This window comes from Tursiops truncatus, chromosome 10, assembly GCF_011762595.2.
Source record: "Tursiops truncatus isolate mTurTru1 chromosome 10, mTurTru1.mat.Y, whole genome shotgun sequence".
NCBI lineage: Eukaryota > Metazoa > Chordata > Mammalia > Artiodactyla > Delphinidae > Tursiops > Tursiops truncatus.
Genome location: NC_047043.1, coordinates 16,004,017 through 16,026,374, shown reverse-complemented (window position 1 = coordinate 16,026,374; position 22,358 = coordinate 16,004,017). Strand labels below are relative to the sequence as shown.

Below are 22,358 nucleotides of genomic sequence, written 5' to 3'. Positions count from 1 at the left end.
TAATGCAAATAGTATTGCTCTGTCTGAAATTAATATAGTGACTCCACTTTGTTTTGGTTAGTATTTACATGGTATATCTTTCTCCATTCCTTTACTTTTAATCTAGCTGTCTTTATATTTAAAGTGGATTTCTTATAAATAACACAGTTGGCTCCTATTTTTTATTTCACTCTGATCGTTTCTGCTTTCAACTGGTATATTTACACTATTGATATTTAAAGTGATTATTGAAAATAGTTGGATCAATATCTACCGTATTTGTTACTGTTGTCTATTTGTTGCCCCCTCTTTTTTTGTCTTCCACTTTTTTTCTCTCTTCTCTGGTTTTAAGTGAGTATTCTGTAAGATTCTATTTTTCTCCTCTCTTACATATCAATTATACTTTATAAAAAATTTTTACTTTTTGCCATAGAATTTTCAGTAATCTGAGTCCATTTTCAAGTAGCACTATTCTGCTTCACGTGTAGTGCAGGTATCTCCTAACAGTATCTCAACTCCTCTCTTCCATGCCTTATAACATTTCTGTCATTCATTTCACTTATCCATAAGCTATGATCATCTAACATATTGTTGCCATTGTTATCTTGAACAAACAATGTATTATCTGTTAGCTCAGTTATGAGTAAGAAAAATAAAATATTTTATTTTACCTTCATTTGTTACTTCTCTAACAAATCCCCTTTCTTTAGGTAGGTCTGAGTTTCTGACCTCTGTCATGTTCCATCTCTCTGAATAACTTGTTTTAACATATCTTGCAAGGCAGGTCTGCTGGAAACAAATCCCCTTAATGTTTATTTTTTCTGAGAAAGTTTTTATTTCTCTTTGATTTTTGAAGGATAATTTCTCTGGATATAGAATTATAGATTGGTCTTTTTTTTTTCTTTTAGCACTTTAAATATTTCACTCCACTCTCATCTTGCTTACGTGGTTTTTCTGAGAAGTCCAATGTAATCCTTATCCTTGCTCCTTTATAGATAAGGTGTCCTCCCCACCCCTAGCTTCTTTCAAGATTTCTTCTTTGTCTTTCTGCAGTTTGAATATGATATGCCTAGGTCTAGACCTTTTATCCTCCTTGGTTTCTGGTGAGCTTCCTGGATCTGTGTTTTGGTGTTTGTCATTACTTTTGGAAAATTCTCAGCCATTATTATGTAAATGTTTTTTTTCTGTTTCATTCTTTCTTTCTTCTCCTTCTGGTATTCCCATTAAGTGCATATTACACCTTTTGTAATTTCCCCACTGTTCTAGGATAGTCTGTTATTTTTTTCATTCTCTTTTCTCTTTGTTTTTCAGTTTAGGAAGTTTCTAGTGACATATCTTCAAGCTTATTGATTCTTTCCTTGGCCATGTCCAATCTACTAATGAGTCCATCAAAGATGGTCTTCATTTCTGTTTCTGTGTTTTTAAGTTCTAGTATTTTCCTTTTGATTCTCTCTTAGAGTGTCCACCTGTCTGCCTACATTGCCCATCTATTCTTGCAGGAAGTCAATTTTTTCCATTAGAGCCCTTAGTATCTTAATCACAGTTATTTTAAATTCTCAGTCTCATAATTCTCAAACCTCTACCATACCTGAGTCCGGTTCTGTTGCTTGCTTTGTCTCCTCACTTTGTTTTTGCCTTTTAGTGTGCCTTGTAATTTCTTTCTTTCTTTCTTTTTTTGGCTGCTCCTCGCAGCACTCAGGACCTTAGTTCCCCAACCAGGGATCAAACCCAGGTCCCCACAGCAAAAGTGCCAAGTCCTAACCACTGGACCGCCAGGGAATTCCCAGCTTTGTAATTTCTGGCTGGAATTCAGACATTATATATTGGGTAAAAGGAAGTATGGTAGATAGCCCTTTAGTGTGAGGTTTAAGTTTATCTGGCTAGGAGGTAGGCTGTGTGTACTATTTGCTGTAGTTGTTGTGTCAGTGGCTAAAATTTTCTCTAGCGTCATTGTTTTGCCTTTCCTGTTGTCTTTGGGTTTTACTAGAAACTCCTTTTTATTTTATTTATTATTATTATTTTTTTTTGCGGTACACGGGCCCCTCACTGTTGCGGCCTCTCCCGTTGCGGAGCACAGGCTCCAGACACGCAGGCTCAGTGGCCACGGCTCACGGGCCCAGCCACTCTGCGGCACATGGGATCTTCCCGGACCGGGGCACGAACCCGTATCCCCTGCACCGGCAGGCGGACTCTCAACCACTGCACCACCAGGGAAGCTCTAGAAACTTCTTTTTAAAAAGAGTCTGAGGCTTGCATTTCTTTCCACTGTAGTCCCCTATGATTATACACAGCCCTATTAATGTGGTGGTAAGGTGTGGACAATGGTAAGCGTTCTGTAATCCCATGATTAGATCTCAGTCTTTTATTGCCTCTGGCTGTGACCTTCACAAGCTTCTCAGCTTTTTTTTCCCCCCTTAGATGGGACAGGAAGGCTAGAAAGGGCTGGAATTGGGTATTTCCTTTCCCCTACATCAGGAAGACTCTGGCAAAATCCACATGGGGTAGGCTCTGGCAAAATGGTTTTCCTTGAAGACAGGCCTTTATTAAGGAGAACAGAATGGTCTGAGCATATTTCAAAATAGTTACTTGCCCCTCCCCCTACCAGAAACATGAGGGAGATTTTCTCAGATCCTCACCCTGAGGTCCTTCTCCTGATGGCCCACAATGCCTAAAACATTTATTATCTGGCTCTTTACAGAAAAAAAAAAAAAAAAATCCAATCCTTGCTCCCCATCTCTGTTTCCCTATTTCCCACCTGGAGGGAAAACTAGTGAAGGTGTGAGGAGTCCTAAGAATGGGTCCTCCGCAGATTCCATTTCTCAAGCTAGTCTACACCCAGACCCCAACAACTAGTCAGTTACCCTTGAGGTTTTCATACCAGTTGCTGGTTCCAGTGGCCGTTTCTGCTCTGGGTAGCTCTGGTTCTCTGGATTTGCCGTTTCTCCAGTTTTCAGGGTGGGAGTTTGTCCTGGACCTCAATTCTCTCATAGATGTAAGGAGAGTTGTTGATTTTCACATTGTTCAGCTTTTTTCTTTGTTGTGAGGACAGGCGTGACAACTTCCACCCTCCACATGTTGGACCAGAAACTGCTCACCACCTCTTTTTGTACCACCTGTGAGCTAAAGAACAATTTTTACTCTTAAAATGGTTGGGGAAAGTCAAAAGAAGAATATTATTTCATGACAAGTGAAAATTACATGAAAACCAAATTTTAGCATCCATAATTTTTATTGGAACACAGCCACGCTCATTTATTTGCTGACTGGTTAAGGCTGCTTTCACGCTACAGAGGCAGAGTTAAGTATATAGTTTTGACAGAGACCTTATGGCCACAATGCCTAAAATATTTATTATCTGGATTTTTTACAGAAAAAAATTAGTTTTTCAGTCCCTGCTCCCTCTTTCTTAAAATTTATTTGTATTTTCCATCTCCTTTTCTTTCTGTGCTACATTCTGGGTAATTTTGTCAGATTTACCACACCAGTTTATTATGATCTTTTTAGCTGTATCTAATCTGCTGGTTTAGCCATCATTTTTTTCTTTTCTTCAACAATTTTGTTTTTAATTTCTAACATTTTATTTTATTCTATTTCTAATCTGTGCAGCACGTTTTGAGCATCTCTTCTTGACCACTCGTTTTGTGTTACCATCTTTTATTTCTTTAAGCATTTCATACATATTTATTTTATATACTGTATCTGATAGTTCCATTATTTGAATTCTTTGAGGTCTAAATCTGATGTTTCCTGCTTCTGCTATTAATGCTGGTTTGTTTCCTTATATATTTGTTGACCTGTGACTGTGATCTTGTATTTGGTAGTTACAGTCTGTGGTCCTACGTTAAGGAGGTCTTGTCCAGAAAGGATATGTGTTTGCTCTGCTGAACGCCAGATGACGCTGACCTGGAGCACTAGCGCCTTCTTCCAATTTCTCTGGTTTAATCTGAGTCTTGGGTTCAGTACTTCACTCTTTCTTTGTTGGCCTAAGACGTTTTTTTCTCAATTCCAGTAACAGTATTAGAAATGAAATTGGTTTCAACCTAAGGTTTACCTGTCTTTCCCATTTACAGGCTCTTCAACCTTTCTTTTCAGCTCAGTTTTCTTTTTTATTCTTCTGGCCCTCAGGAATTCCCTGTAATCTCAGCAATACAATAAAGATTAAAAGGTTTTTTTTTTCTCTGTGCAATCTAGGTTTTTTGTAACAAGAGGGTTTCCTGGCCATCTAATCAGCCGTATTGCCAGAGCTGGAGTCTTATCCAATTCTTTCTTCTTCACTTATAACTAATTTTCCCCCCCAATTGCTGGTTTATCTCCTTCCCAGGATCAGGTAAGGGAATTATTTCCACACTTTCTATTGTCTCCTTTCCTTCATTACACCCCTATGCCTGCCCCTGTCTTTAGCACCCACTTTATTCCCTTGATAGATAACCAAACTTTGAATCATTGGTGATGGTACCTTCTCTTTGATGAAAGGAACAGCCGTTCTTTGGTTTCTTGCCAAGGATAGGATTTAGCTGTGGCTCTTTTCAAGCATCTTGGGTCTTGTTCTGTCTCCTCCCATTTCTAAGCACATACAACCTCTATTCCCATCTCTAACCCATTTAAACATGCTCTCTTTATTGACATGGTTTAATTTCTATTTACTGACGTCATTATTTCAGGTCTCTCCTGTAGAATTTCAGTGTTCTTTCTTGCTCCTTGGTCTCCAGAGTATGGCTTAAAGCTAAATGCTTTTCATCCTTTGTTTATATCACTGCCCACATACTGTTTGTCATTTTTCAATTGATTAGCTACTTCTGCAGCTGTTGCCATCAGTTACAAATGGCTTTAGATGCAGAGACAAGGCAAACAAAAATACTTTGTAAACTGTAAAGCCTTGTACAATGCTAAGGGCTGTTCAAGGATGAGAGAGAGACAGTATAGTTTAGGCTTCAGCTGAGGCAACTGCCCCTGAATTTGATGATGCAGAAAAACTGTCTTAAAGGCTTCTAAAGCTGAAAAGTAGCCTGTACAGGAAGAGAAGTCTGAGTCTTTCAAGGCAGAGGCGGAACATCCTATTTAGGAGCTGTTGCCAATTTGACTATTCCTCTGTTTAAACAGAGCAAATCCATTTTTATCAAAGACTGAGGACAAAAGAACCACTGAGAAGTCCTCCAACTTGGCCTTCCAATGGTTTCCATCTCTCCCAATTTGTTACTGTGCACAGAGACACAGAGAATAATGACAGCATCCACCCATGAAACATGGGGATGAGTAGAAATACCATTGCAATGAGAAGCCCGCGCACCGCAATGGTATTTCTTTTAACTTCTGATTGACTCCTAGCTGATTAATTCTAAGTAGCCAGGGCAGGGATTCTCATTCTTATCCCAAGGCATGACCTACCATTTAATCTCGTCATTTTCCTTCAAGGTATCCGGGTTGTAGTCGAGATTGGATTGAGGCTCCCCAGCTCCCTAGATCCTAGAAAATGAATCCATTGGCTTATTCACATTTGAGTTGTGCCTACCTGGGCAGTCTTCTGCAAAAGCCCTCCTGCATCCTGGATCAGAAGCTTTCCTGCTTTGTAAAGCTCTCCAGCAGAAAGTCTACATCTTCATTTCCATTTCTGCCTCTAACCATCTATCCTTCCAAGTCTTCCAAATGTGGCTTTGGAAGGAAAAATCACTTAAGACCTGGCCCTCAGAACTTACTTCTAACTAAAACTCGTTCCTCTCCCCACTAGACTATAAGCTTCCTCTTGCTAATAGGATCTATGTCTTTTTCCATTTGCACTCCAGCACCTACAACAGTGTCTGGCATATAGTAATCACTTTATGCTCATTCAAAGAGTGACCGAATAAATGAATAACTATTGATATTTCTCTTAATGGACATTAAATGAGTGAATACAATTAACTTTTTAATAATGGTTTTATTTTCTATTTCAATATTACAGACTGATTTCTAAATTCTCCCCAGAGTAGAGTGAGCCCATTTTAAAACAATACTCAGGTAAGTTTCTGAATTATAAACTGTTTACACATCCTAGTCATATATTCACCTTTTGAAAAGATGCAGCTCTACACAATTGATTCAAATTCATCTTCTCTACATTTTTCAACTGTGTATGGACAATTCTTGTTTTATTTGCTAGCTCCTACCACCGCCCCCCCCCCCACCTTCAGTAGTCTACCTGGAAGAAGGGATCCATTTTTGTATCACTTTGTTCAACTTCCATCACTGGCTTGACTATAGAATACCTGCTGACCAAAGGGGCACACCCCTGGATATGACAGCGGCTATGCTGGATGACAGAAGTCAGGTGCTCCAACTCTGGGAAAACAGGACTCCAAGCAGAACTAAAAATAAAACGCAAAAATGTGAAAAAAAAAAGTCCAGTATAAGGTACAAAATGAGGTGAGAAAGCCTTTGAGCTCATTATATCACTGTGTTGCCTTTTAATTAACATTCTTAAACCTCAGACTCATCTGCTAAATACAAATCATTCATTTAGATATGTATTAGGTGCTTCTTATGTGCCAGGCACTATTTTAGGAACTGGGGGCGCAACAGTGAGTAATACAGAGTACCTCTCCTCATTGAGCTCACATTCTAGAAGAGGAGCGATAACGTATATAGGATTAGCTAGTGACGTGTGCCGTGAAAAACCACAGAGCACTCACATGAAGCACTTAAAATAGTACCTGGTGTTCCAGTAGCCAAAAAGTGGAAACAACCCAAATGTCTATCAGCTGATGGACAGATAATGGAAATGTGGTATATCCATGCAACGGGATATTATTCAGGCATAAAAAGGAAGGAGGTACTGACACGTGCTTCCACATGAATGAACCTTGAGGACATGATGCTAAGTGGAAAAAAAGCAGAAAGGTCACATATTGTATGATTCCATTTATAGGAAATAACCCAAACAGGCAAATCCATAGGGACAGAAAACGGATTAGTGGTTGTCAGGGGCTGGGACTAGAAGAGGATGGGGGGTGGCTGCCTAATGGGTGTGCTGTTTCCTTTTCGGATGATGAAAATGTTCTGGAACCAGAGTGGTGATCATTGCACAACATGGTGCATGTATTAAATGTCACTAATGGTAAATTTTATGCTATGTGTATTTTACCATATTAAAAAAAATAGTACCTGGCATAGTATAAGCATTCAATAAAACATATTTTCTATTTCAAAAATATCTTCAAACAGGAAATTAGCTAGGTAAATAAATTATTAAATAAAATTTTAATCACTGGAATGCTATGCAGGCTTTGAAGGGAATGAACATGATCTCTAAGTACAAACATGGAAAGATGTCCAAGATGCTATTTAGTGGAAAAAAAAAAGCTAAACATCAACATATATGTATTAAATTCAATTTATGTTAAAAACTGTATATAAACGCGTGTTTATATATGCCTAGAAAACACCTAGACCAGAAGGATACACACAGGAAAAATGAAAATAGTGGTTACCTCTGGGGTGAATAGACGGGGGCGGGGGGGCAGCAGGGGATGTTTCTTTTTTCTACGTTAACTCTTGTGCATTGATTGTGTGTGTATACGATATACATTTTGAAGTTTTTACATGATGAGCTCTGAGTTAGGAGTGACATGGCAGTCAAAAAAAATCCGAAGTTGTTCACAGGTGGCATTATAAGAAATACAGAATCTAGAACGAGGAAGGTAATTACCAATCTTGAGAAACAGAATCTACTGGCTTCATACTCCTTATGAGGAATAAGACTTGACTTGTCACTTTCTCAGTGTAAAAATCCTCCATACCTGGTAGTGGTTTCTGCCAAGTGATCAGAGACACGGCAAGTCCTTCTGCTTCCCGGAGTGGCAGGCATAACACAGGTGCTCAAAAAATTTTCTGCTTAATGTTCCCCAAATCCCAACTAAATGGTAAGACATGATGTTGTGAGTTTTTGTTCAAACGTTCCCCTTAACTTGCTAAGCGTGTCTTTAAAAATAAAATTAATGTAGGAGCATAAGACAATAGTAAGAAAAATCCATCCACAAGTCTAAGCTCTTTAAAAAAAATCATTTTATTGATCCTTTACCATACAAAATTTATTCAAATTACACCCATTTGAAGTGGTAAGATCACAGCTAGAGAACAGGTTACCCTGTAACAAATCTATTTACAAAATCCATCATAAAAGCTTTTTTTTTTTTTTTTACATTATATTACATATTTTCTTCTTTTAACTAGCATACAACACAAAGCTAAACTGATTAGTAGTTTGCCTGCTCCCAATTTTGGGAGAAATACTTACTTTTGACAAAATCACGTACCCCATAGGAAAAGAAATTCCCACAATCTGACAGTTGCCACCCGACTCACTCTGCAAGGCATCTTCCTTCAAATCCCTCCTCTTGTACACACGAGTTGTCATGCACACGCTGAGTTCTTACTTTTCTTTTTCCTGAAAGCTGAAGCTTTAAATACTGCAATTGTATTTACAGATCTACACTTACAACAGAAATGAACACAAGCACGCAACAACAACAACAACAAAACAACACTCTTAAAAAATTACAAACCAGCTAGAAAATATTCTGGCAGTGTTTACAAATGCTATTTTTGTACAAAATTGCTAGATAATGAAAATATGAGTAGGCTGCGTATCAACTTAAATAAAACGATTGCTACGCACAGATCTGTACATATAAACACACACCTAACACTGTTTGACAGCTCATGTGTTGCTCTTTATACAGTTTACTTTCTAAGGCTCACGCAGTCATAATACGCACACGTGTAACTTTTAGCCATTTCATGTGTGAGCTTTAATAGCAGCAACTCAATGGTACCAGGAAACCTGCATACTCAGTACTTAAAGTAACGCAAATACTGTAGTACTAACCCACTTCGTGTGCCAGATACTATGCAAAAAATAAAATGACTAATAATGCAAACAGAATACAGTATGGACGTCTAATTAATGTACACCAGTTAAGCCCATTAACTGGGAAAACCTTATGCATGAAGGAACTTGTAAGACTTATTAGGATTCCTTTCATTTTTAAAACAATAAATACGGCATCACGTTACGAAAAGGTTTAACGAGAAATTCAACCAAACACACAAACACCTAGTCAGGTGAGCTCAGTCTTTAGACTTTGGGAAAAAATCAGCTTTTGTGCAGCTGGCAAAGAGAATTACACAAAGCTGGAAGCGGAGGCAGCTAACCAGATGAGATAAATATGGGAAATGGGGAAAAGCTTGGCATAAATGGTTTCCCATACAGGAAAACACCCCACAGTGCATTTCCAGTAGGCACTTGACACAAAGCTCCCCCTTCCCCCCCCCACCCCCCCAATGCTTCATCTCGGACCAAGTCCAGTGTGTGTATGAGGGGACGACGGGGGTGGGGATGGAGGCAGAAGAAAAGGGAGGATGATCTGCACCTTTGTTTTTCTTCTCAAACATACACCCATGCATACCTACACAAATAGTTTAAAGTGCTGGTGTCATTGTTTTGACCCGACCACCACTTTGCATATTGTGGAAATCTACCTAGACTAACCCGGCTAGGGCTTTCGCGGTTTTGTTTTGTGTTTTTCCTAAGGGATATATTTGCCATTCAATTGAACACGTGAATCGAGTGCCTTACTATGTGCCTACCGCTGTGTTGGGCACATAGCATTTCAATTTAACTGTTCTTTGTGTTGAGGTTTGTTTTTTAGATGACTCCCTCATTCCCACAGTCTTTAGCATCCAAGGAATGGATGTGAGGTACTCTGCCACATTCCCAGCGGGAGAGGGCCATCTCCCCCTGGCCAATGGGAAAGCCATTCTTGGACAGAACTGGTAGGATTTGCAGCTGTCACGAAGCCTCCAACTTGGGACACCATTCCTGAAGAGTTAAGGGGAAGATGCCCTGGCATCCCGTCCTGCTTTTTCTACATCCCTGACTTCCCTTGGTCCAGCTCACTCCTTCGTAGCGGGAGGGGAATGGGAGCTGTTCTCACCAGCGGAAGTAAATGCCACTGATAGAACCCTACTCACAACGGGGGATGTCTTTCTCCCCAGAGGCCTCTCCATCTGACCCCATCCTGAGAAGTGGTCTCCCTGAGTGCAGTATAAGAGAGCCCTTTCCCCGGTCACGGGGGCCCGGGAAGCCCAAGGACGGACGGATCCACACCTGCTGCTCCTTGGGGCTGCTGTGTCATCTGACCTGGTTCTCCTTCCAGATGGGCCGCCCCTGTCTGCGAGCTCCACTGGCTCCAAGCGCCCCCTCCTGGGAAAGGAAGCAAGATGGGGCAAAGCTTCTTGCAGAGGCTGTTAAACCTTAGATCACACACGTTTAGATGCTCTGATCAATAGAGGTTCTCTACCTCTGCTTAAATAATTTGAATTAGCAAAAACTGCTTCAAAGTAAACAATTAAATTGAAATGGTGATGGGTGCCACAGGAATGCTTAAATGGCAGCTTAAAAAAAAAAATCTAAAATAATCCACGAAGAACTCCAAAGTAGGCATTTGCTACAAATCAACTTCAAACTTACGAATACATTGGGGGCAGGGGAGTGGAAGTGGTTTATGGAGACAGGAAAAATCCACAACAGCTCAGAGGGGCAGAACTCAACTATTCTTCTGTATCTGCGACAAATACTTGAAAACAGTTTCTTCATCTGAAAGGCTGTGGAGGATCTCTTGACCTCCTAGTGGGACATGCGGTCCATAGCTTAAACTGAATTATGACAGTAATTTAAATATTCCTAAGAAGAGCTGAAGAAATCCATTTCATACTTTTGCATGACTTCAAGTTTACAGTTCCTGCAGTTCCATTCCAAATTAGCAGACCCCAAAGACATGCATTCTGCGAAGAAGGCACGGCTTGAAATGCTATTAAGGAAGATTGCTGTTTGCGAGTGGGCCAGGTGGCCAGACCCCAGTCTACAGCCCATCCGTCAGGCACAGCAAGCCAGTCCAGGAGGGAGGGAGGAAAAGGACGGGTGAGAGACACCTGATTGCACATTTTCTCACTTGCTGACTCATCCAGGAGATTTTGGAGCCTGGGGCGAGGCACGGCTTTCCCAAGGGCGCCTGCAACTGTGCGTTTAGACATTTTTTTTCTTTTTTTTTAATTCATTAAAATGTCAGCTTTGTTCTGAAGTTTGTAGTTTACTTCATGATACTATCTTGGAGGAAGAAGGTAGGAAGGGACAACACTGCATGACAGATGTTCGGTTTCATAATAAAAAAATATGGGTTTATAAGGGAAGTCCACACAAAGCATAATCAGCTACACATGAAGTCTTCCACCAGCGGGAGCTTTTCCAGATCGTAAGCATCAAAGAGATCGCTGATGCCTTCCTCCTCCCCAAGGCTTAGGAGATAGTCTTCTTGGAGCAGGGGGGGCAGTAAGTTCACAAATGGTCCTTCTAGGTTGGAAGGAATTTGGTCCTCAGTCTGCTGTAAAAGGTTGGCTGGGGAGGCCAAAGGAGAAAGGTTTGCCATAGAAATCGAGCAATCACTATGTCCTGAGTTGGTTGAAGCCAAGTCTGAAAGGAAAAAGTTGGTGGAAACAAGAAAATCAGTTAGGCAACAATCAAATTAATTTAGGGGAAGCATGTACGTGTTGCTGTTATAAAAGCCTGCACACTCTTTGCTAAGGACAATTAGATGACATTACAGTATAGATCACCTCATGCTAACAGGCTCTGTGAGCAGTGACTCTGGTAAGCCTTTCTGTGTTCTTGTCTACTCACTCATCTTTTAAAATACCGACGGTTAGCAAACAAGAATACACGTAGCTTCAAAGATTAGAGGCTAACAAGCTAAAAACTGTCCTGCTATCAGTTAGTCATTCTGTAAAGAAAAACAAAAGAAAACAAAACCTACAGACTGAAAAGTTGGCTCCTTAGTAGAGACCGCCGATTTTAACTTAGTCTTTTTTTGAACAACTAGCTTATTAAAGATACTTCTAAAAATACAAATAAAAAGACACATCCACTTTGAAGTTCTAGGGTGGGAAAAAAAAAAGTGGTCTTTTGTTTTACCGTCTGAGGTAGCATTTTTTTCTCCCCCTCAATATTAAGTCAGACCTGATCACTTAAATCATTCCTATTCTTGCTCCTATATCGGGAGGTAGCAGAAGAAAATTAAATGCGTATCTCCAATCTGAAAAAAACGAAAAGACTGCAAAAAAGCTTCCCTCACTGTGTGGACAGTGGAGGGATGCATTAGATTTATTTTCCTGGGGTTTCCCTCCCTTATTCTCTCCCCATCACATGGCGGGGGAAATTAGGATAAAACTTCTTTGGCAAAAGGCTCTTCTCTCCTAACTTTTTTCAGTCCCTCTCCAATGATCTCTGCGGTATCACTCAGAGGTGTGCGGCCAAGTGTCGCTGGTGATTCACCCAGACAGCTTCCAGCTTCGCTCCTCACTTCCGCTGGTTTTCCAAAACACTGTAAAGAAATGGTTTCTGCTGACGGCAAAAGCCTGTAGGGGCTCCATTAAGTGGGTGGAGGAGCCATTTGCCCTGAAGAAGATCATTATTTTCTTCTGCAAACTATTCAGAATGACTTTTTTTTAAAAAAAATGTTACCTTAATAACATTAATAACAGAAATTTTTGTTTCTTGCCTAGACTTGTGATTCTGATACAGGATCCTTCTAGCCACATTTCATTTTTAACATAGTTTCCAAATGACAAAAGTGGAATTTTTACCTTTGGAAGTGGGTTTAGAGATATTCCCATTGTGGTCTTGGTTGTTCGTTTTCATTGGACTGTGTGTTTCAGTCTCTTCTGGACACAAATAAACCTCAATGGGTCCTTGGGTACTTGCCAAATGTATTTGTAGGCTCTACGAACAGAAGAAGTGAGATAAGTTCAAACAGAAAGTTCTTTTGGAAATGAGAGCTATAGTAATCTTCATCAAAAAATGGAAAGTAAGGGTAATTTTCATTGTTCCTTTTGTTTCTCTACTGGTAGTCCACCTCAATCAATGACTGTCATCCTCTAGAGCAGGGGTCCGCAAACTGCAGCCCGAGGGTCAATCCTGTCCACTAACTGGCTTTGCAAATAAAGTTTTATTGGCAGAGTCATGCCCATTCCCATTGTTTGTGTGTAGCCTCTGGCTGATTTTTTTTTTTTTCTTCTTTTCTTTTTTTTCATGCTATGATGGCAGAGCTGGGCAGTTGAATAGTCCCAACAGACTGTAGGGCTCACACAGCCAAAAACATTTACTGTCTGGCTCTTTAAAGAAAAAGTTTGCTGACCCTTGCCAAGAGGAGGTGAATTTAAAAAATATATATATATTCCTTTTATGCAAACTGTTAGAAGGTCTTTTAAGTGTTCCAAATACAGTATTCCCATGTTATTATTCCTTAACAGTAGGGTTTTTTTTATGTTGAACTTTAACAGCCACTGGAGGAATAGTACTCTTAAGTGCTAGGAACTGAGTTTAATGAGAGAATGCAGCACACTAATATTTAAAATTCTTCTTTATCTAGGTCATAGAGCTATTATTATCATTTAAGGTGAGAACTCTACCCTAGACGGGAGCTTGCAAATTTCATTCTCTTTTTATTTTCTACACATTCTTTTACTACATTTCTGTATCTTTTACAGTCTAGGTCTATGTTATCAAAGTATATCTGAAAGCAATCACAAAACTATGCTCCTTATTTTCTTACAATATTCTAGTCTATCAATTAACCCGAAGTCCCATTTGATTTCTTAAAAGTAAATGTTTTATAAATGATAAATTCTTAAAATGTCCTAAGATAAGTTAGGGAACTACTTTAAAACATTTATATCTCTGTCCACGGTGGGGACCACATCCAGGGTAATCCACGTAAAATTCCCCACCGGTTCAAATGGATCAGAACTACCATATAACAAATTATGAGAAAGAGAAAATACAAGAGGGACAGGGCCCCATATACCACTTTGAGTTGAATGCCCTGCTATGTTAAAATTCGAAGTTTTGGACACTCAATACATATCAAACTGTTGAAATGTTTTTAAAGTTAGGATTAAGTACAACAGATGGGGAAGAACTATGAAGCTTTTAGGAGAATACAGACTTTAACCAGGAGTCAATGATTCTTTAACACCAGGCATTCCCAAAAGATCTGTACAGATGAACGAAGACGTTATCTCCTTACCTCTATCGGGTCAGGCACTTCAAGTCTTGTTTCTGGAGGGGCTTTCACAACTATAACAGTTTGGTCTTTAAGGCCACTAATTTTTCGAATATCTTGATATGTAACATAAGCTAACGTAATGAGCGTTAAGGAAATCTTCCAACTAATCGTCTCGGATGTAACCATTATGAAGATAACAAAATAGATGCATGGAAAGACTTTTAAGTATTTTATTTCTTAGAAGAATATATCTGTCTCTCCTTCTAGATCTTTAAATATATGGGATCTTCCATGAATCTTCTTTTCTGGTTGTTATTCTAAACAACGAAAGAAGTGTCTAGCTCTTTTTCTTTCCATTTCTAAGTTCATGGCTACTTAAGATATTAACATAAACACAGAAACAGAATAGTTAAAATAAACTCTTGAAAGAAAACTGAAACCCAATTTCGTCAGGATTTTCAAACCAGGTTCCTCTGCAGCACAGGTATTGCATGAACTCCAGTGAAGTACTCTGTCACTCAAATTGAATGATGGCAGATCCCAATTCACAGAAAAAATTTAAGCCCTATTAACCCTAATTTTGTTGAAACACCGGTAACTTCTATCTGCTACTTGATTATTAAAAAGTGTCAGCAGCCACCCAAATGAATGAATGAAATCTATGTATCAGTGGAAGAACTCCGAGTACTGCTCAGGCAGAGAGCTTGTTTTCTTAAGTGTACCTGGGCTGGTTGTGATTATATATTGCCTACTGATAAGAGTGTCATTACTTCTCTGTTAGAAAGATTACCCTCTGTATGATATTATTAACTACAACATTTCAGTGTTCACAAGGAGGAAAGCAGCTTCCAGATGATCTGCAACCTAAATGATTTAGGAAAAGAGAGTAAAATAATATTTCAGTACTCTTGGTAGTTACTTCCGAGCACTGAACAATTCTTTAAAGCGCCCTGACAGTTAAACCTAAGAGGATATTACGAAAGAACAAGGTACTTATTTTATGATAAAGTATTCATGCTAGCTTGCTTAGAGAGACAGGCTTTGACTTGGTACTACAAGAGAATAGGTTGCATAGCTTTCTTTTATAAGGGACACGGAGTACCATAATTAAATACAATGTCTTTAGCCAGTTGCTTTTCATATTAACTTACAAAAAATGCCTAGGATAAAACAGCAAATCACAACCCAACAAAGGCATTTCCGGAGGTAATATAATGTAGTGAATAGAGTCTGTGATCTAACATGTTAAATACAGAAATAGGACTTAGAAAGCCTAGAGGAAATGATGTCCCTGAGATTAGTAGCTTTTTATTAGAAATTGAAGGAAGCTATGAACCTGCTGTCCAGAAAAAAGCACATTCACCCCAAATCTGCATGTACATTTAGGGGCAGCTATCACAGACTAGCATCTTTAAGTCTCAGTAGTTCAGACAACAGCTGTTTCAGTGTTGAGCTTGACAGGACAGCTCACGCAGGATTCTGGGTTTTAGGTCATCATCTGTTTCATCAAGGAAGCCAATTGCTGTCTTTACAGAAGACCTGACAGTTACGAATTTTTACTGAGAACAGTGGGGAAACTGATAACTAGGTACTTACTCCACAGCCCACTGTCAAAAAGCTATTCGACAACCACTGATTAAAATAAAACCTCATCTACAATTACCCAACGTGCCGCAGGAAGGAAAATTTCAACACATTTGTGAGCAAGCTGTACCAAATTCGGAACTGGATGGCAAACGGAAATAAATTGTGCAAACATAGTCTCTAATCTCACAGACTTAGAAGTGCTTCCATCGGGGCTCCCTCCTGAATTTGCTTCTTGGGTTAGCAGCCCCCTGCAAGGAAGCTTTCGTTTTCTGCAACAAAGGCACCAGAGAAAGCTAACGTAGGTGACAAGGCTGTAAGCTGCCCATCACATGGAACAGCCACGTCTCCTCCCCGAAGGGGCTCCCGAGTAAACAATGTGGGAAGCAGCCCAACGAAAGCTACTCTCATTTCTTCCAGTGTAAGCCCACTCTGGCCACCACGGGGAGGGGGGAGGGGGCGGTGCCCAATCAGCACGCCTCTTCCCCAGCTCACCAAGCAGCAGCTGACAAGGTTAATCCTTTGGCCAACAGGAAATGAACAATCAGAGTTTCCAAAAAAACCGCTTAAATTGGAAAATAAATGTCCCCACAACTCCAAGGGAAAGCCTACTAGAGATGAGACACTAGAAGAAACCAGGCAGGTCACATTTTATTTTCTGTCTAACGAAGATAAATGGGGAACTAAAATCAGAGATGAGATTATTTAAAATACTGGTTTTGTTTCCTACTAATAAGTGAGAAAATTGCAAAATCTTCTCGTCAGCATGATGAAGTAATCTCTCTCCTCTATGGTCTGAAGTGAGGTGATGAACAGTAAGTTCTCCTCAGGTGGTCAACAGACTGTCAGCCAGTTAAGAACAAGAGTTGGCTTTTTATATTTTTACTTCCAAGGACTAATGTTTGTGGATGAATGGATAAGCTGAGATTTCTTAGGCCTTGAGGTGTTTCTGAAATCAGTTTTTGGTGCTGTGATTCAGCATAATGTGCTTTAAAAATTATAGAATGATCCTTCTATACTCTTTCAATTCCTTCAACTATAGTTCCATTACAGATTCAACAAACTCCAGTTGCCCCCAATATCTGATGAAAAGCAAACAGAATATGAGAACCCCAACAGTGACAGCTAACACCCACCTAAAACCTGGGAAGCCCAAGATGAATCTGCTGTTATCATTAATACTGACACCTTACATATCTCATTAATAGTGTTGCCTGGGCTTCCCTGGTGGTGCAGTGGTTGAGAGTCCGCCTGCCGATGCAGGGGACGTGGGTTCGTGCCCCGGTCCAAGAAGATCCCACATGCCGCGGAGCGGCTGGGCCCGTGAGCCATGGCCGCTGAGCCTGCGCGTCCGGAGCCTGTGCTCCGCAAGGGGAGAGGCCGCAACAGTGAGAGGCCCGCGTACCGCAAAAAAAAAAAAAAAAAAAAAAAAAAGAGATACGATAGGATGCAGTCTAATGACTATCATTCCATAAATACCGAACACACACCTACACACACACACGCTTACTTGTATGAAACGAGTAAAATTCTACCTTGTGCATAAAAGTCAGATCATCAACTCTGGAAATAGTCTAGAAGGCAGTAACCCCCGCCAAACAGGTGGCACAAAGGATATCTTTGATTCTCTGAATCCTCGGTTAACAGTTTGAGGTCCAGGGTGCAGCTTTGGATCAGTTCATCTAATTTCTTCTCTTCCTGACTGAGCTCGGTCACTTCTTTAGACAGGCCTTGACACTGGGCCAGCATGCCCCCGTCCTCAGACAGACTGCAGCCCCTGGAAACCCAAACACAGACTCTGCATGGCTGCTCGACAGGCCAAAGGGGAGAGGGCGAAAGGGAGGGCTGGGAGAAACGGTCCTTTGGGTAAATGTCCCCTCTTGATGCAGGAGGTCACACTGTTTGTTAGCCAAGTGTTAAAATTAGAATGTTTATACATATTTTTCCGTACATAAAGTCCTTCACTTTTCACACCATAGAAATTAAGTGAAAAAACACTGCTATTTTCAGGTTTCTTTCCTCCAGAGGAGGCTGTTTCTTCAGAAGACTCAAATTCAAAGGGCCAAAGGAGGCGGCTCCTTCCTGCCACATGCCTCCCAGTGGGGGGGAAAAGAAACAGGGGAAAAAGGATAGAAAGACATAGCAAGATAGAAAAATTTGAAGAAAAAGATGGAATGGTTCAAAATTCAACCAAACGTCATCCAAAAAAAAAGCATGAAAGACCTAGGTAATTTCTGAGGGTCTTATACCAACAACTAAAAAGGAAAAGGAGGTGAAGAAAACAGGTATAGGTGCTGGACGCAAGAACAAAACCCAGTTCCCAACAGGTTTGTCTCAACCACAGGCTAAAATGGGTCACTGAAATGTCATAAAATTCCAAAAAAGTACATGTTCATTTTATCATGTCTGAAGTAATGTTTTTTTCAAAGCCAACGCATAACAGATTTATTCCCTCCAATAATGCTTTCATAGTTCCTTCTGATATACTGGGTGTTCAGATGCTCTGTCCATAATTCACAAATGACATTATCATACATTTAATCATACATGTGGGTGTGTAGATGACAAGTATTATCATCCCGGTTTTCCAGAAGGAACCTTGATTTAATTTACACAGAAAGTGAGTTAATCGGCAATGAGAACCATCAATAAAGATACCTGACAACTGTGCGTACACACAGATGTGTTGATACACAGCCACACATAGTTTCTCAACTCCTATTAGAGACAAGCCACAGACCTGTGTAAGCATCTATTAGATTACACATGTGAGCACACACGCAGATATCACGGTGACAGATGACAGCGTTTTACTTTACAGATGCAGGGCTCCATTTAATCCCAGGATCCCCTTGCTTGAGGCTAACTGAATATAAACCCTTTTATCTCTGACAGCATCTAAACAGAAGGTCTCTTTGTAAAGAGACTTTGAACTTCTGGCTAAGGAGTTGAGGAGGGAAGAGAGAAGGAGAGAGAAGTAGGAGAGAAAAGGAATGAAGCGTGGACATGGGCGTGAAAGTTGGGCCTGGGAGAAACCCCTCTGCAGTTTGCAAGGACCCCAGAGCCAGTGAATTGCGGGCCCCGTGACTCATACTCACATCCACTGCACGTTGTTTTTAGACTTCTTCTTAATGAGGTGGATGCCTTCCAGTACATTGGTGATGTCATAAATCCTTCTCTTTTGCACCTTCAGCACCTCTGCTGCCTTGTTCAAATCCAAGACCCCATCAGGTGATTGGCTCAGTAGCTGAATGAACTTCTTGGTGAGCAGACCAAGTGATGTATCATACCGTGTTTTTTCTGAGGGAGATTTTGGAGCTTAAAGAAAAACAAAAGCCAAGCGGGTGGGGGGATAGGGGCAAAGGTAAAGAAATGAAGGGTTTCTTTGCAGTCAAGCAAGCCCCCATTCCCCCAGCAGCCCAGGTATTAGTGTTGGAAGTAAAGCTGTTGTCGCTGATGTTTGTGGCGAGTTATAGAAAGCTATGAAATTGCTTTATTAGGAAAGGAAGGGACAGTAAAAACTCCTGTTTGATTAAAGCATTTTACTGTGCATTTCTCAGTAGTTTCTACTTTGGCTTACCCTACTCCCTGGGGTCTAGTGAAGTATCTCACACATAGTAGGTGCTCAAAAATATCTGTTGAATGAATGAAAAAGTGCTGTAGCCTCACGGGATCAGCACACGTGGAGCCTAACTTGATGGGGTCCGGCTATGAATCTCGCCAGCGTTTGACGATGGGACCCAGACAGACCCATCCTAACTGCCCTTTCAGACTCCAGTGTCTCTGTGTGTATATAACTTGTTCACCAACTTTTCAAATAATGTAGATGAAGAATACCTGGAAAGGTCGTTCAGTCCAGTCTCCCCATCCCTCTGGAATGAACTGTCCTCATTTAATATTGCATTTATTCTCTTATAGGTGCACAGGTCAAGGGTTTAACTGAGTACGACACACAATTTGTGGATTGCCTAATTCATACACTACGGGATAGGAGAGGACAAAGTCTAAATTAATTTAGCCTTTGCATTAAATGCCAAAGATGTAAAGGACTATTTAGCTATTTCCAACCTACTTTTCTCTCTCCCAAAAGAAAGAACGATTGTGCTTGATGGAAATGGAAACTAGCTGCAATTTACTGGTCTCAATCAATCCTTACGCTGCCACACGCTGAACTCGAGATTTAGGCTGGCGCAGACATCACCTACACCCAGCTGGCCCTGGTCCCTGAAGTAAGGTCCATGAAGGAAGGTTAAAGTTAGATGTGACTATGGAACAGTGCCAAAGAGCTTGTATCCTGAGTTGAAAAATGAAACTGCACACATCAAAAGAGGCCTCCCCTGCAGTCAGTATTCAGGTATCGGAGGGACTCTGTAAACCTCTCACTGGGTGTCTGCAGACATCATATTTATTTTTTGGATAGGCGCAGGCAGAAATGAAAAAGAACCAAACATGCCAAAATTATCCACACCTTGCCATCCCTTCAGCCACAAGCTCTGAAAGTTGGGAGGCTCACACCCAAGACAGGAAGAGATCACGGAATCCTTACTTTTTGGACTATCTGGACTTCGGAGCGCAGCTCTTCCTTTGCCCTTGGGGGTTTTTAAACCATCTGAGAGGTACTGCTGACCGCTTTCTCCTAGCTCCAGCCTGCGCTTTGCCTGGAATAAGAGAGGACAGTTGTTGGTCGCTGGTCATGTGGACGATCACAAGTGAAGCCGAACGCCACAGGCTCGCGCCAGCCCCTGCCAGCCCCCTCCATTTCACTCAGGGGCTCGGTTCCCTCCAGCCGGGGCTCCGGCTCCGGAGGCGGAGCTCTCGCCACCTGGGCTCAGATGGACAAATCCAACCATCCTTCAGGGTTGGGCTCTGGGGTCACTTTGTTCATTTACTCATTGATTCAACAGACGTGCCAGGCATGGGGCTGCAGACTAAGAATACCGCAGGCATCACGGGACTTAAATTCACGTTTCCCCAGCAAACCTCTGGTTCTGCCTCCATCTCTGACCTGGGTTGAATCCCCTTCCTTGTGCTCCCCAAACACTCTGTGTTTATGGGTATCGTAACACTTGCTGGATGTAAGAGTTATTTTACTTATCTGTTTCTCATTTCCTTTAAGGCAGGGACTGCTTCCCATTTATCTTTGTATACGCAGGGCTTGGTACAGAGCCTGGGTTTCTGTAGGTATTCAGTCTCTCACACACACACACACACACACACACACACACACACACACACACTCTCTCTCTCTCTCTCTCTCTCTCTCTCTCTCTCTCTCTCTCCATATATATATATATATATATTCAGTGAAAGAAAGGGTGATTGAATAGTAACACAACCGGTCACAGACTGCAAATGCTCATTCATCAGAATAACAAATACCGCAAACACTCAATCCTGGGTTTCACCTAGGATTACGTTCCCCATTTGGTCATCAAACTGGGCAAACGAGAAGCTCTCACCCAAGTTTTTAATCTGATTTTTCATATAAAAATATGCACTTCATGTCTTTTATGTACTGGGCTCTGGGCGAAGGGAACAGAGGTAAGCAAGACAGATAAGAGTCCCTTGGTTCCTAGTGCGTGGAGTCCAGGAGAGAAGCCAGGTAATTATGAAATAAGTAACTGTTGAGTACTGACTGCATGGGTGTGAAGGGTGTTCAGACAGGGGTGGTACCAACTAGACACCCACGTGACAAGGTGCATTGAGGCTCATTTCAGGGCGGATGCTTCTAATGAGGAGATTCACAATTTCAAAATAACTCCCCATGACATAGAAACTGAAGTAACAACTTATCAGCTGAACTTGTTCTGTTCACTAAGAAGCCATGAGCCACAGGCAGCTCATCCGATCTGACATGTGATGTCCGTGTAAAACACACACTGGATTTTAAAACTTAGCACGAAAAAGGCTGAAAGAGCTCATGAATAATTTTTATGTTGATTACATGTTAAAATGATGCTGTTTCGGCTTTATAAAATATTACTAAATAAGATGCTATTAAGATTATCATTTCACCTCTTTCCGTATATATATACGGAAAATATATGTATCTTTTTACTATGTGGCTTGCATTTGTGGCACACATTACCTTTCTGCTGAGCAGTGCATCACCACTCCAAAGGCCTAGGAATGACAATTAGCAAATTAACTCTCTTAATTTCATTGTCTGCTCCCAAACACTCTTGTCAAATCCTTGTGTGGGCCTGTTGCTTTGGTTGGCCCAGTGAACATTCCTGCTTCATCAGGCAAAACTCCCTGCTTGTTCTTTGGGGAGCATCCCTTCCCTCTCACAGACTAAGAGTGGCCTGCCGCACACAGGTGACCCAGGCCGGGCTGGTCTTTATGCTCCATCCTCCCCCTCGCCCACAGTGATTGCAGTCCTTCTGGCACAGGACCAAAGCTGGGTGAACGAAGGCAACCCCAGGAATTTTTCTGGAACTACTGGTAGGAAGGGGTGCGCCTTCTTAGTAAGGTTGATAAGCTGGTAGCCGGAAGCTACCTGGAAATGAGGCCTCCCCAGGGGAAAGCAGAGTGGAGAAACAGAGAGAAAGGGGTCTGAGGCCATCATTCAAAACTCTGGGTCAGGTCATGCAGTTGGCCTCCCCCAGACTTTTCAGTTACATCAGTTACATTAGCCAATAAAGTCTCCTTTTAGCTCAAAGCACTTTGAGTTGGGCTCCTGAAAGTGTGGGGAATATGTGA

The 22,358-nt window shown here is 41.1% G+C and overlaps 1 protein-coding gene across 4 annotated transcripts in view; it reads right to left on the bottom strand.

Annotated features, from left to right (window-relative positions):
• Positions 1-7,998: 7,998 nt before the first annotated feature.
• Positions 7,999-22,358, bottom strand: part of E2F3 (E2F transcription factor 3) — an 80,552-nt gene continuing 66,192 nt past the window's right edge. For 2 of the 4 annotated variants that reach the window (XM_033863885.2, XM_073810397.1), the window contains exons 2-7: positions 20,203-20,314; positions 18,755-18,956; positions 17,275-17,433; positions 14,094-14,208; positions 12,652-12,787; positions 7,999-11,482 (exon numbers count right to left, since the gene is read on the bottom strand). In XM_033863885.2, coding sequence (XP_033719776.1) covers positions 11,220-11,482; positions 12,652-12,787; positions 14,094-14,208; positions 17,275-17,433; positions 18,755-18,956; positions 20,203-20,314 — 987 coding nt within the window. In that variant the 3' untranslated portion in view covers positions 7,999-11,219. Of the gene's footprint in view, positions 11,483-12,651; positions 12,788-14,093; positions 14,209-17,274; positions 17,434-18,754; positions 18,975-20,202; positions 20,315-22,358 lie in introns of all 4 variants that reach the window. The other 2 variants (XR_004528380.2, XM_033863884.2) reach the window with 2 other exon arrangements.